At 48.3% G+C, this 15268-nt stretch overlaps 1 protein-coding gene and 1 non-coding gene across 3 annotated transcripts in view; one reads left to right on the top strand and one right to left on the bottom strand.

Moving 5' to 3' along the window:
* AHNAK (AHNAK nucleoprotein) overlaps positions 1-15268 on the top strand; it is an 84518-nt gene that overhangs the window by 34887 nt on the left and 34363 nt on the right. For both annotated transcript variants that reach the window (XM_068556482.1, XM_068556483.1), the window contains exon 5: positions 13679-13778. In XM_068556482.1, the coding sequence (XP_068412583.1) occupies positions 13679-13778 (100 nt within the window). The remainder of the gene's footprint in view (positions 1-13678; positions 13779-15268) is intronic.
* TRNAG-CCC (transfer RNA glycine (anticodon CCC)) lies at positions 6540-6612 on the bottom strand. The gene has a single exon. It is a non-coding gene; the product is annotated as a tRNA-Gly (tRNA).

The following is a 15268-nucleotide window of genomic DNA, read 5'->3' as shown; positions in this document are numbered from 1 at the left end:
CCCAAGGCTGACTGATGCCAGCAGAGGTGCTGCCGTGCATGGGCCAGAGCAAATGTGTGTGGAACATTCTGCTGAGGCCGGTGGTTTCAATTCCCTTTAAAAATCTCTGTTATTTTCCTCCACGAACTTGAGACCTGGCCTTAATGGAAAAACCTCCCAGCAGTGGGGCCGAGGATCGGAAAGGGTTAAGAATGAAGAGCTTCTCTCGGGACAGGGCCTGGTGGTCCACAAGGTGCCCATCTCTTGAGATCTCATGCTGAGTTCTCACTCGGCCCCTGGCCAGAAGGCTATAGAAAAGTGAGGTTCAGAGAAGTGAAGCAATGCATCTCCACCCTTAGAGCTGGAAGAGGTGACTCTCTCTAGGTCAATCCAAGCTTTCTAATTTAAAAAAAAGCATTTTGGGACTTCCCTGGTGGTCCAGTGGTTAGGACTCCATGCTTCTACTGCAGGGGTTCCATCCTTGGTTGGGGAACTAAGATCCCGCATGTCAGGGTGCGGCCAAAAAAAAAAAAAAAATTTAAAAATTTAAAAAATTTAAAAAAGCATTTTTCCCCCTTTCCCCTGATGCCATTGCTGCTTCCCTGAGGAACCCGGGAATTTTTTTCTGGGGAGGTTTTAGGAAATGGAAGCTGTCTTTCAAAATTTGTAGGGCCTTGACCTTTTGAGCACTGAAGCAGTTATTAAATACTTATGGGCAAAGCCCATTTCCTCAAGGAGCCTACAAGGGAATAAGCAAGGGAATAATGATGATGGAATAAGGGAATAATGATGATGATGATGATGATAAAGATGATGATGATGGTAGCTATCAGTTCTGCCACTTCCTAGCTGTGTGATCTTGGGCAAGTTATTGAACCTCTCTGTGCCTCACTTCCCTTATCTATAAAATAGGGATGATACATTATCTCTGTCATAGCAGTTTTGTGAGGATGATGTAAGTTAACACATACAGTATAATGTATTTGGCATATAGTAAGTACTGGAAGTGTTAGCCATTTCTATTGAATACTTACTTTGTGTTAGGCACTGTATATGTATTGTACGCACTTTATCTCTTTTGATTTCTACAACCCTATGAGGTGGGTATTACTTTCCTCAGACATAGAAACTGAGGCTCAGAGAGGTTAAGCAATTATGTTCAGGGTCACACAGCTAGTAAGTAGCAGAAACTGGAGACCCCGGCAACTTGGTTGGTTTCTGGTCCAGCCCAGAAAAGGCTCTTATTCACTTGCCCATTTGGGGGGTAGGGGTAGGCTCCAGGCCTTAAGCGAAGTGAACCCTTGGCCCAGGTTCAACCTTGTCAGCTGCTGCCAGCCCCTCCTCCCCAGTGTTACCCTGGGTCTTTTCCCCTCCTGAGTATTCACTCTTCCAGGATGATGATAAACAAGGGAGAGACGACAGTCAAAGCATTTACATTATAACTACCTCACCCACTGTCCCTGACGGCTGTCCAGGAAGCCTGGAGGCCACTTCCACCACCCCGTCCCGTGGGCTGGCTGCCCCCCAGCTGCGGGAATGCAGGCCAGCTGAGGCCTCTGGGGATCCTCTCTTGGGGAGGACCCGGGAATGTGAGGGGGCTCCAAAGAGGAGTTTTGGGCAGGAGAGTTGTTCCCAACCGTGGACACTCTCCCTCATCCTTTCGCCTGCCGGCCTCCTGGTCTCCACAGCTGAGGCCAATCGGAGCCCAGCTTGAGAACTCGCTAACCATCAGCGGTGTGAGCGGGTGAGCGGAGCACTTGCTCTGTCCCACCCACCAGCGGCACCCCGCCCAAGGGGAAGGAACTGAGGCCTCCACGAATTTGGATCACTGGCTCTTTCCTCCGGAGATTATGGGGGCCCGAGGGGAGAAGGAAGTAAAAAGCAATCTATGGGGAAAACAGAAAAGCGAGCCCGGGACCGGGCAGAGGTGGATGCGGCGTGGCCGGTGCCGGGAGGGAGAAGGCAGCAGGGGAGGAGCAAAGCCCCGGGAAGGCGGACGATTTGGAACGAGCAGCTGGGAGCGTGTCAGGGCGTGCGGAGGGAAGGACAGAAGAGAGGACCTACAGGGAGCAGGGGCTGCGCCAAAGGGCTTTGAGGGGACTTCAGCCCCGCTGCCTATCTAAGTCCCTCCTAGCGCCCCAAATGAATTTACCACCTAAATGAAACAGCATTCTTGCAACTTCAAGCTCTTCCGCTCCAACCAGAAACCAGGTGACACCCTTAAGCCCCCCATAATGTAATCGTGGGGCCGCCATTTTCCAGGGAGTAAGAGAGCCTTCCAGAGACTCGCGGTCCCGGAGAAGTGAGAGGGAGCGTGGGAGGGAGGGACCGGGGGGGGGGGGGGAGGGCCCCCCCCGGGCCCCCCCCAGGACAGTCTCTAGGGAGCATCTGACGCCACGCCCCGTTCGGCCGAACTGCCAGTTGCCAGGCCGCATCCAGGTCCCCGTGACTCGTTGCCAGGCAGATTTCTATCCACCTCTGGGCTGCTGCGAGCCACCAGCCCCGCTTTGGCCGAGTGGGGTAGGGCGCGGGGCACAGCGGGGAGGAAAGAGGGGAAGGAAGACCGGGGGTGGGTGAGGGGGGCGGTGCGTCGGGAAGTTGCTGGAGGCCAGGTTCACACCTCCCAGGGAGGGCGCGGCCGTGGGAGCTAGCCACCTTACCCCGGTGGGTCCCTAAGCCCTAAGCCTTGCAGGGACACAAGCTTTTCCCTTAGTCAATCGACAGCTTTGTACTCTGAGAAACTGCTGTGCTGGAGAGTGCCAGGGCCCTGTATGTTAATTCTTTGGGATATTTACATTTAAAAAGAGGACTTTTGGGCCCTGAGATGTGGGTCCCTTTTGGTGGTTATTTCAGGCCTTTGGGCAGGCCAGCTCTGGGTATTTTGGGCCTGGAGAGCCTTTTAGCAAAGCCTCACAAACAACATGGGTAGGTGCCCGCCTTGCTTTCCCCTCTGGGGGCCTGACATGGCCCCTCGCCTGTAGCCCGGCTTTCAGACTCCTGCCTGTCTTTTTGTTTGTTTTGTTTTGTATGGCCACGCTGCAGCGGCTTATGGGATCTTAGTTCCCCGACCAGGGATCTAACCCATGCCCCCTGCAGTGGAAGTCCAGAGTCTTTACCACTGGATCGCCAGTGAATTCCTGTCCCCTGCCTGTCTTAAGGTCCCCCACTCCAGGCCAGGTGAGGGAGAAGGCTTTTGACAACCCCTGGCTTTCTAGCCAGTGCCCTGTGGCCTGGGTTTGGGGTTTTATCTGGGGGTGTGGTCTCCACCGGGGCGCAGGGCCACCATCCTGGCCTCCATCCTCTGGCTTAGTGGCCAGGCAGTGGGGAGGGCTGGAATGTGAACAGGCAGGAGAGAATAATACCAGGGCTTTTTCTGCTTGTAAGAGTACAAGTTCGCTCACAACTTGAATTTCAAGTGGGCCCTTCAGGCAGATGAGGGATGTTAAGTGAGAGAGTGGAGGCATTCGGTGTGGATTGACTAAATTCCTAGAAAATAAATTCTAGGAATTTAGCTGCGGGAGGGAGAAGTGCCAGGTGGGCATTGTCGGTGCCAAGCGTGGCTGGGGTAAGAGCTGGTGGTCCAGGAGGCCTGGAGGGGAAGAGGTGGTTTTTTTCTTTCCTTCTTCTATTTAAACACCCTGTGTTCCAAAAAGTACTTGTTTCTTGAATCTTAATCTAAGAGAGAAACGAATGCTTTTAGCTAAAGTTAAAAAAAAATTATTATTATTTTAAAAAGCTGAGCTGCAGTTCTCTTACGGAGGAGAACCTGTCCCTCTAAATAAAGTAACCGCCCTTTGGTAACTGCCCTTTGTTTGAAGTAATTATTGTCCCTAAAAATGGGAAATTACACGTTACTGTTTATCAAAAGGAAATAAAGACCTTGGGCTAACAGGGTTCTTGCCGCTGGATGGTGATTCCAGACCTTGCCAGCGACCCAGGGAAACAGCCTGCACTGCATGTTTTGCTCACACACACTTTCGGTGTTTTGCGATTTTTAAAGGGGAAACGGCTGGATTCCGTGTGTCCCCCAAAGCTTGCTTGCCCTGTTCTTGTTATGTAATCATGGAGAACCTTTGCTAGGGCTTTTCTGGCGGCCGAAATAAGTACAGGAAAAAACATGGGGAGTGGGGCGTGTCTCCCGCTCCCTTTGCTCTGACGTGGATTGGCCCCTTCTCACTAAGTGAGTGAAGAGTTGGCTAGGGATGCTTTATAGAGACAGCATGTAGGTTCACAGAGGGAAGAAAAGGTCTTGGAGGTGGCTCTGGGCGTGTCTCAGCCTTTCCGGCTCCACCCAAGGCACCAGGGAGTCCTCGAGCACTCCCCTATTTTTTTTTTTATAGTTTTATGAATTTTATTCAGTAACACATGTATTGATTCATGTAATTACCACCACAATCAGGAAAACCTCCTCACCCCCTGAGACCCTTAGCTCTCCCTTTATAGTCACACCATCCCTTGATTCCCTGGTAACCACAAATCTGTTCTCCCTCAGTATAGTTTTGTCTTTTTGAGAATGTCATATTAAAGGAATCACACAGACCATGTGGTAGATAACCTAACACTGGTTTATTTCACCCAGCATAATGAACTTGAAATTTATCCAAGTTGTGTATATTGATAATTCATTCCTTTTTATTGCTGAGTAATATTCCATTGTATGAATGCGCCATAGTTTGTTTATCCATTAAACTGTTGAAACACATTTGGGTTATTTCCAGTTTGGCACTCCCCTCTTTTTAACTCTGGTCCTTGTCAGCCCCTGCAGCCTCAAGCCGGGCCTCTCCAGCCACACCCAGCTCTTTCATCTCCTGCTCTCTGGCCCACTGGCTTTCAACAAGCTTCTCTTCCGCAATCCTTCGGGTTTCAGCTTAGGGAGCATTTCCTCCTGGAAGTCTTCTTCCCCTGACACACAAACACCCCCCACATCCTCCCCCCACAGTCTGTGCACCCGCGTTGCTCTGTACTTTCCTGTTCTCAGCACTATTCATATTAGATCATCAGTAACTGGTTGCTTGTCTAGCTGCCTCCGCATCAGACTGTCAGCTCCGTGAGGGAGGGAGGCGGTCAGCTCATCCACCATCATATCGCCAGCGCAGTGCCAGGCACATGGTGCACAGCTTGTGGCAGAAACTCCATCAGCCCTCCTATCCCTGTCTTATCATTTAATACTCTTCCCCTTAGCGACATGGACTCCTATTTTCCTTCTGTCCATTACTGCATAGTTCTCTGATCTCCAATGCATTCCCTTAGACTTCGGGTAAAAACAATCCAACAAAAACAAACAAAATGAAATCCAAAAGCAAACAAAAGAAACAAACACCGGAAATGATTCCCTAATAATTTATTACGCAAGTTGTGCAAATCAGCTGCTCTCCTTGATCTGTTGATGAGCCTGATTTAACTTCAGTAAAGGATGGAAAGTCAGCAAACTTCAAAACCCACGCTTTTCCAGCATGTGGGACTGCCTTGTTGGGGTGGAAAAGGAGGTAAAGCAAAAGCTTGGAGACTCAATCTTGTAATAAGCTATAATGGAAAAGAATCTGAAAAAGAAATATATATATATATATATTTATATATGTAACTGAATCACTTAACTATACATCTGAAACTAACACAACATTATAAATCAACTATACTTCAATAAAAAAAAAAAGCTTGGAGACTGAAAACGTGAAGAGCTGATCTAAGAAATGTGGGGTGGCTGCTTCAGAGGGGGTGCTGAGTGGGGAAGAGACCTGTGGGGCTTTGGTGGGAGACGCAGATAGGTCAGGGGTGGGTTGGAGATGGCCCCCACCAGAATTACAGCAGAGATTTGATGGCCAAGAATTGCAGTTGATGAAGGGGGAGGGGAAGAAAGCTGGGGTATGGAGGAGGAGGGGGGTCCCCAAATCTGATCAGTTTGGTCCAGTACCGGTGACTGACATCTGAAATGTCAATTAAGTCTGGAAAATGTGACTTTTGATTATTCTGTTCCCAATTGATTATTTTGTTTTTATTTAAAAAATGCATCTTTCGGATGCGATTCTTTTTAAAAAAAAAAAAATTTATTTAGGGACTTCCCTGGTGGTCTGGTGGTAGAGAATCCGCCTTACAGTGCAGGGGATGCGGGTTCGATCCCTGGTCAGGGAACTAAGATACCACATGCCGCAGGACAACTAAGCCCACATGCCACAACTAGTGAGTTCGCACACCTCAACTAGAGAGCCTGCGAGCTGCAAACTATAGGGCCCACGCACTCTGGAACCTGTGCGCCACAACTACAGAGCCCACACGCCCTGGAGCCTGTAGGCCACAACTAGAGAGAAGCCTGCGCGCTGCAACGAAGTGCCCGCATGCCTCAACGAAGATCCCGCGTGCCGCAGCTAAGACCTGATGCAGCCAAAAATAAAAATAAATAAATAATAAATAAATCTTAAAAAAAAAAATATTTATTTGGCTGCGCCGGGCCTTAGTTGGGGCACGTGGGATCTTTGTTGCAGCAAGTGGGATCTTTAGCTGGGGCATACGGGATCTTTAGTTGTGGCATTCAGGCTCTTTTAGTTGTGGCATGAGGGATCTAGTTCCCTGACCAGGGATCGAACCTGGGGCCCCTGCATTGGGAGCACAGAGTCTTAACCACTGGACCACCAAGGAAGTCCCTCGGGTGAGATTCTGATGCCCTGACCAGGCTTTGTTATTTATTTATTTATTTATTTATTTATTTGGCTGCGTTGCGTCTTCCTTGCTGCGCGTGGGCTTTCTCTAGTTGTGTCGAGTGGGGTTTACTCTTTGTTGTGGCTTCTCTTGTTGCGGAGCACGGGCTCTAGGCGCACGGGCTTCAGTTAGTTGTGGCACACAGGCTTAGTTTCTTTGTGGCATGTGGGGTCTTCCTGGACCAGGGCTTGAGCCCGTGTCCCCTGCATTGGCAGGAGGATTCTTAACTGCTGTGCCACCAGAGAAGTCCCTAGGCTTTGTCTTATTAAGAGAGTAATACAAAAAAAATCACCTTCATTTTTCTCCCCCATCCCTTCCTTCCTAGTGAGATTTGTGACCAGAAATCCCAGCCAGGATGTGCAGAGCTGTGTTTTCCCCCTGAAGCAAGGTGGGGCTGACCCTCTCTCCATGGCAGCTCACTGCCACCCTCCACCCAGCTGTTCTTTCTGAGCTGGGCAGACACAGTGACAGTGGCTCCGATGCCAGCTCAGACTGTTGCAGATTGAGACAAAGCCCTTGTGTATTTTGCTGGGAAGCACTTGGCTGTGAAATAGTGACATGTGAGCAGGGGAGCATATGCGGTGTCTGAGCACATGGCACTCACATCCACGCCTTTCAGGGCGTTTCCAAGCCTCTGTTGAGGACAGTGAGGCTGGGGTTTGCCAAATGTGTTTATCTTTCTCAGGTTTGGGCAAAGTCCTTCTAGAAAGTAGATTTGAAAAAAGAAAAAAAACCAAAAAGAAAGATTTGGAGTCATTGAGATCAGAAATCTCCTGGGGAATTGTGTATTTTAAAGCAATGCCATGTGTTTCAGCAATGTACACCTCGAGTTGCCAAGAGAGAAACACCATTGCCAGCCCCATGCAGACTTGTGCAAATGGTAGCTGACCCAGGTGCCCTATGCTGGTTCCTTGTTCACAGAGCAGACTCCTGAGCTGGGAAGGACTTGCCAGCCGAGAGCGAGAGGAAAGCATTATTATTTTAAAAATTAAAAAAAAATTTGTATTCAAGTATAGTTGATTTACAATGTTGTGTTAATTTCTGCTGTACAGCAAAGTGATTCAGTTATATATATATACACACACATTCTCTTTTAAAAAAATAAATTTATTTATTTATTTTTGGCTGCATTGGGTCTTTGTTGCTGTGCGCGGGCTTCCTCTAGTTGTGGCGAGCGGGGGCTCCTCTTCATTGCGGTGCGTGGGCTTCTCATTGTGGTGGCTTCTCTTGTTGCGGAGCACGGGCTCTAGGCACGCGGGCTTCAGTAGTTGGGGCACACAGGCTCAGTAGTTGTGGCTCACGGGCTCTAGAGTGCAGGCTCAGTAGTTGTGGTGCACGGGCTCAGTAGTTGTGGCTCGCAGGCTCTAGAGCTCAGGCTCAGTAGTTGTGGCGCACAGGCTTAGTTTCTTTGTGGCATGTGGGATCTTCCCAGACCAGGGCTTGAACCCGTGTCCCCTGCATTGGCAGGCAGATTCTTAACCACTGTGCCACCAGGGAAGCCCCATATATGTACATTCTTTTTCATATTCTTTTCCATTATGGTTTATCACAGGATATTGAATATAGTTCCCTGTGCTATACGGTAGGACCTTGTTGTTTATCCATTCTCTATTGAAAGGATTATTTACTATGTGAAGTGGTGGGTCAGGAATCTCCCGGTTGATTCTCTGAGTTCAAAGTGGAAAAGAAATGAAGTGGAGGTGATTCTTTAGCTTGAGGTCCAGTCCAGTCAACTGGGCATGGCAGTTTTAAACCCACTTGGATCTTATAAATCATCAGACCTCTACAAAGCAGCTCACACCGCCCTGCGTTTCTCCCTGTCTTGCTCTCTGAGGTACAGCACGTGGGTCTGGGGAGAACAGGTTCAAACCTGACACTGATCTTTAACAGAGCCAGTCTTCCCTAGCAAACATGACTTTCCAGAACAATCAGATTACCTTTGCCTCCCAGCACCCATGTGAACTGGTATCACATGATGCTGGCTGGGTCAGGGTCAGTTGGGGCATCCCTGGGGCTTCTGAGGGATGATTTGAAGGCCTCAGGAGAGGCTGCCCGAGCCTGAAATCTCTCCCTTACTGGCTTTTTAAGGATGTCTGCCATTTCACTCTTATTGAGTCATTCCTGTGTGTGTACCCCAGGCCCCCCTCCTTGCCATCATTCTGTGGATGCAGGTTGTTCTGGGTTACAGGATTCCCTTAACCCTCTCTCCTTAAACTGTATGTTTAATCTCTTGAGTAAACCACAAATTCAGTTCCACTTTTTCTTTTTCCAGTTTTATTGACACATAATTGACATATAATGTTGTGTTAGCTTTAGGTGTACGAGATAATGATTTGATCTATGTATATACTGCAAAATGATCACTATGGTAAGCCTAGTCTCAGTTCTGCTTTTTCAGGTTAGACCTCTCTGGAGTCACTTCACCTATCCTGTTCCTTATTCCATTCAGCTCAGACAGGAAGCAAAGCAGAAGCCAGGTGGCCTGGTGTGGGGGACAGAGGGGCAGAAGGGGGGGAAGTGAGGATGCTGAGGCATGGCAGCCTCTCACGTAGCTCCCAGCACAGTCAGGGCTGCTGGGCCTTGCTCTGGCGCCAGACGACACTTGAAGGGAGAGATGGTCTCCCTGCTTTTGGCCAAGGTGGAGCAACGCCTCCTCCTCCACGAGCTCCTTTCCTCTCTAATCTTACTTCCTTCCACTCACTTTCCTCTTACTCTCTGTCCCTCTGTCCCCCTACCTGTTGGCTCTCAGCCATCGTCATTCTAAGTGGCCCCGTGCAGGAAGGGAACTCTCCTTGGTAGCCCTGAGGACCCAGGCCTCCTAAGCCAGACCAGAGCTTGGCTGTCCCCTTCCCTCCTTCCATACTTGGTTCTCAATCCCTTCACAAGGCCTGGGGAGTGGCACTGGAGCTGCCCAACTGCAGACACCTCTTCCTTTTTCCCTGGCCTAGAAGGGCTGACCCTGTCTCTGGGCATATTTTATCAACCCCGCAGCTTCTCTCCCAGAGACACCGCCCCCTGCCGCCCCAAGGAGATGATGTCATAAACTCCCCTGGAATATAAACTCCACGAAAGCAGATACTTTTAATATTCCCCAGAGTCTAGAACAGTGCCTGGCCCATAGTAGATGCTCAATAAATATCTGTTGAATGAACCGCCTCTTTTTTTTTTTAAAATAAATTTATTTATTTTGTTTATTTATTTTTGGCTGTGTTGGGTCTTCATTGCTGCGCGTGGGCTTTCTCTAGTTGCGGTGAGCGGGGACTACTCTTCATTGCAGTGTGCGGGCTTCTCATTGCGGTGGCTTCTCTCGTTGTGGAGCACGGCTCTAGGCACGCGGGCTTCAGTAGTTGCGGCATGCGGGCTCAGTAGTTGTGGCTCGCGGGCTCTAGAGCACAGGCTCAGTAGTTGTGGCGCATGGGCTTAGTTGCTCCACGGCATGTGGGATCTTCCCGGACCAGGGATTGAACCCGTGTCCCCTGCATTGGCAGGAGGATTCTCAACCACTGCGCCACCAGGGAAGCCCTGAACCTCCTCTTGTTGAAGTAATTACAGCTGGTAAAATACTTCCAAGCCTGATGGACACTCGATTGGGCAGGTAGACATTTTTAGAGCTAACATTTTCAAAGATTTAATTTTTAATTACACCTCATAGCAAGTCATTTTTATAAAAAATTTAAAAAAGGGCTGTTCTCCTTGTCCCAAGGCCACCTGCACGCTCCTCCATAGTGCTAACCACTGCCATAATCTTGGCATGCCCCCTGCAGACTTTGCTCGAAGCTTTTGGACATACCTGTGGAGTAACCCAGACGTCTATAGTCTGGTGGGTTAAAAGAAATCATAAATAAGACCATAGCATATTGTTTTGCAATTTGCTTTTTTCCCCTTAACAATATGTTTTGGAGATGTTCTGTGTAGGTAAATACAGATCTGCTTCATTCTCCTTCACTGTTGTGAAATATTGCATAGCCTAGATGAAATATTGTATGTTGCATGTTGTTTCCCGTGTCTAGGAACATCCTGGCACACACCATTTTGAGCACATGTACAAGGATTTCACTCAGATACTTAGCAGTGGAATTGCTGGGCGAAGGAGCACATGCGTTTAACATTCTAATAGCTGCTCCCAATCGCCCTCCCAAAAGGCAGTATCTATGTACATCCTGGGTATGAAAGCCCCTGCTTTCTCTGTACCCTTATTTGTTTTTATTGAGCTCTTTTATTTTTTACCAATCTGTTGGTCAAAAAAACATGATTTCATTGTTAAAATAAAAATTTCAGTTCAGTCTTCCTGGCCAGGAAACTGTGAGCGATTCACATTAGTAGCATAATAACATGTATAGTAATAACACTATTTAACCACTATGTGCTTTGTTACTATTTTACACGGAGTGAGTAACTAAGCCAGTCTCTACCCTTTTGCAGGGAAATCTCGTTATGTATCAGTTTTCTCCACACAGTTCACTGTACCTTTTAGATGTAAAACGCCAGCGTCTGGGGTCTTGGAGGGCCTCTGGGGAATGCCCCACCCAGCCCCCCATCCTCTCTTCTCTGGAATGGCTCCAATGAGTTCTTTGGCCACAGCCTGCCCTTCCTTCACGTCCGTTCCTGCCACACAGTGGTCATGCCCTGGAATGACGAAGCCAATTGTCTGGTCTGACACAGCAGTGCATTCTCTGCTCCCGGCCTCTGGGTTTCTCCTTTGATCAGCGTGGGACACGTCAGCAGAAGTCGTTGGTTTTGTCCCTTGCTTGCCTTAGATGGTACCAGGCCCATCTTCTGGTACATCAGAAGCTGTACCACCGGCTGGATCCTGTCTTAATCTTTTCCATGCTCACACGTCATCTAGTACAATGTTTTCCACAGAGGAGTCCCTTTTATTTATTTTTTATTTGTTTTGGCCGCAGTGTGCAACATGCGGGATCTTAGTTCTCTGAGCAGTGATGGAACCCTGTGCCCCCTGCAGTGGAAGCATGGAGTCTTAACCACTGGACCGCCAGGGAAGTGCCGGGGAGTCCCTTTTAAAAGGAAAAGCTTTAAGAGCATTTAAATTTTTACACCATTTAATTTCATGACTCTTTCTCTTCCCCATCCCCACCTCGATGTCTTGGGTTCTTCTATTTTTCTCATCCTCTGTATTCAGGAAGACACCAAAATGGTGGCTGTGAAAGGATTTTTCTCCCTGAAAGTTTCCTCTGGGCACTGTTCTCTGTTACTAACAAGATACACGTTAGAATCACTTAGTGCCTTAATATTAATCTCTGGGGATTGAATTGGACTCACCACTCAGTACGGCTGGATTTAATAATGACTTCCTTCCGAGGTTTACATTTTTAGAGGGATCATAGGATTTTAAGGCAGGGTGACTTGTTCTGATGGTTTCAGATTAATTTCCTATTTGTATCAGATTAATTTCATATTTGTATCAGAAAACCATTTGCTTGATGATTTGATTATTTCCTTTCCTAAAGTCAATTGAAACCGAATTTGGTTTTTACCCCTTTATCTCGTCCAACTACTACAGAATCTTTGTTTTGCTAGTTTAGTAATATTATTCTCTTGTTTCTAAAGTGCTCTAGTTTTGGCTATGAGTTTTGCCAACAGAACACTGCGAGGCAATCTATATAAGTAGCTAAGAACCATATTTTCTTCAGGATAACTTCTTCTTTTGGATATTTTGGTAACTTTGCCTTGGACTTTTTTTTTCTTTCATATTTTCTAGCATATGCTGTGACACATAAGTGGATGGTTTAATAGTTTTGAGTGTGGGTTCATGAACCAGGTGGCCTGGGTTCAAATCCCAGCTCTGTGACTTTCTAGCTGTGTGATCTTGGGCAAGTTACTTAAGCTCTCTGTGTCTCAGTTTTCATGTCAGTGGTTGTTAAAGAAATGCAAGTATCATTCAGTTGAAAAAATACTCCTTTCTTCCCTTCCTTCCTCCTCCCTCCCTCCCTCCCTCCCTCCCTCCCTTCCTTCCTTCCTTCCTTCCTTCCTTCCTTCCTTCCTTCCTTCCTTCCTTCTTTCCTTCCTTCCTTCCTTTCTTCCTTCTTCAGTCATCTATCCAAGCCACAGACTTTTCCAGAGTGCCTGGGACAATGTGCTAGGCTCTATAAACAGGGATACAAAGACAAATAATCCATGGTCTCGGCCCTTAGGAAAGTCTAATGAGGGATTTTCTTGTTACTTATGGTGAGGATAGAGCACCTGGAAGAAGAAAGCATGAATAAGAAAATTTACCAATTTGAAGTTGAAGATCCAGACTCATTCCATTTATCAATATCCAAGTTACTTTCTCCTGAGAAAGAGTAATTTCTTGGGATGATGTTCAACTTGAGCAAACACATGAAAAGAACAGCCTGTGGAAGCTGTTGATAGTAACTCTGTTCTCCACAAACCGGTTTCCATGTTGTTGCGGGACAGGATTCCGGCATTGGCCAGGGAATCCCGTGCTCAGGTAGGCTTTCCTTCCTCAGGGGACTGCCTACTCTGAGATGGTGGTGACCCCTGCATTGGAGATCTACCACATAGGCTTCAGGAACTCTTAGTGGAATTCAATCCACTGGTTAGAGCTCCTGCCGCATGGCATCCAGGTCAGTTGTGGTACAGAGAAAAGATGCACAGTGGATAGTAACTCACACCCTCCTTTCTACACATTCCTCACTTGACAGCATCTTGTTCCTCAGTATTGAATTGCACCTTATCTCTTTTCTTCTGCCACCGCCAAATCCTTGAGGCCAGGGACTGGGTCTGCCGTACTGATGAACCTGAGATGGCATTGTCCCCTTTGTACGAGGGTCACTGGACTTTCACAGAAGGATGTCTTTCAGCTGATGCCAGCTCCCTTCTTAAGATCCTGTTATCTCTTCTACAGGCAGAGCTTCCAAGTGATGGGTGGGCTGGACTGAGATGTGGTGGGGCGTAAACGTGGGACCCCTCGTTTTTTTATATATTAGGCATTTGGGAAACATTAATTGGTTGGGTGATTGGTAACAATCCTTGTCCTTGTTAGAATGCACCACAGCCATCAGCCCTGGAATGCAAAGACCAGAATAAACCTGAGGAAGCCACCAGCCAAGCCCGGGCAGAGTCAGTCTCCACTCCAAACACAGGTGAGAGGAGTTTCGTGGGGACCGAAAGAATGATAACTTTAATTGTAATAATGATACCTCCATCCAGATGTGAGGCTCATGGGAACCTCTGCAGATGACCCTGCCTCCCTGGACCAGAAGTCACACTCAGGAGAGAGCTGGCTCGGAACACCAGGGGCCCCGCCCCTTCCTCTCTAGGACCGAGAAATTCAAGTCTTCCTCTCTCCTTTCAGCTGTTTGAAAAGCCTGTGGAAAATGCACAGAAGAATACAGAAGAATAATTGACTCCTTACAAAGGAGTCTCAAGGGTTTCTTTGTATGTAGGGCTGTTAACATTTGTGGCATATGTGGAACCTTTACACGGCTTATAGGACAGTATCTGTTGAATTCAGGGTGGGGCAGAGACCAGAGACTTAGAACTTCAGGGTTAGTAGCTACTTCTAGTGATCCACAGAGTTTAGGAAAAAGTATTTTGGATCCTGTAAAGGAAATGTGTTCTCCAGAGGGGAGACGCCCACATGAAGGGGGAGATGAGAGGAAGAAGTAACTGTGGGAAATGGAAATCCTGGTCATAAGGATCTTAATTTGGGCCGTAGTCAGGTTTTGGGCTTACTGTGTTTGAGGTAGTTGCGAACATTTAAAAATCAGGAGATTTCCAGAAAATCGGGAACGTATTCAAGAGGAATAGCCTAGCTTCTCTTGAAATGTTGACATCTTTACCCAGCCTGCATCTCACATGGCACCACCAGCTGGAGCAGTCACTGTTCGTCACTGGGGAATTGGGGTTTCCTGTCCCTTCGCCCCCGCAGACGCCCCCTCCCCCACCTCCTCCATCCCGGCATTAGCCTTGGCTCTGAGGCTAATCCCTCCAGGGGTTCTGTGCATACCCTTCCCTCACCTCCCTCAGTCACCCCTGCTCTCCTCGGCACCCCACCTCTATCTTGGCATCTCCTTTCGGCAGATACATATGCTCTCGCCCTTCCCCCTTTAAAGCAACCCTCCTTCAGCGCCCACCCCCCCTTCTTGCCGTGGTGTTGTCCTTGAAGAGCCGACCTGCTTGAAAAGGTCGCCTGCTTTCTCTGTCACCTCTTCCTCATGCCAGTGCCCCACCCACTGCCATGGGGCTTCCCCCGTCTCCCCCCAGACCTGTTCTTGCTCAGCCTTCCTTCTGCCCAGGGTAGTCTCAGGGCGCTTGGTGCTGTGTCCTCTCCCTCCTGGAATCCCCCTCCTCCCTTGGCTTAGTGATTTCTCTCTTTTTTCTTTTTCTTTTTCTTTTTTTCTTTTTTTGGCCTCACTGCACAGCTTGCGGGATCTCAGTTCCCCGACCAGGGATCGAACCCAGGCTGCAGCCGTGAAAGTGCTGAGTCCTAACCACTGGACCGCTAGGGAATTCCCTAGTGATTTCTCTTTTGTCTGCATGGTTAGGACCACTTTGCCCCCTCTTCCCAGGCCCCTCATGGCCCCCTCTCTTCCCACGAGCTCACAAATAGCAGAATTTCCCGAGGACCTGT

This window comes from Eschrichtius robustus, chromosome 11 (assembly GCF_028021215.1).
Source record: "Eschrichtius robustus isolate mEscRob2 chromosome 11, mEscRob2.pri, whole genome shotgun sequence".
NCBI lineage: Eukaryota > Metazoa > Chordata > Mammalia > Artiodactyla > Eschrichtiidae > Eschrichtius > Eschrichtius robustus.
Note: the sequence above shows the minus strand (reverse complement) of the source record. Positions and strands in the feature narration are given on the sequence as shown.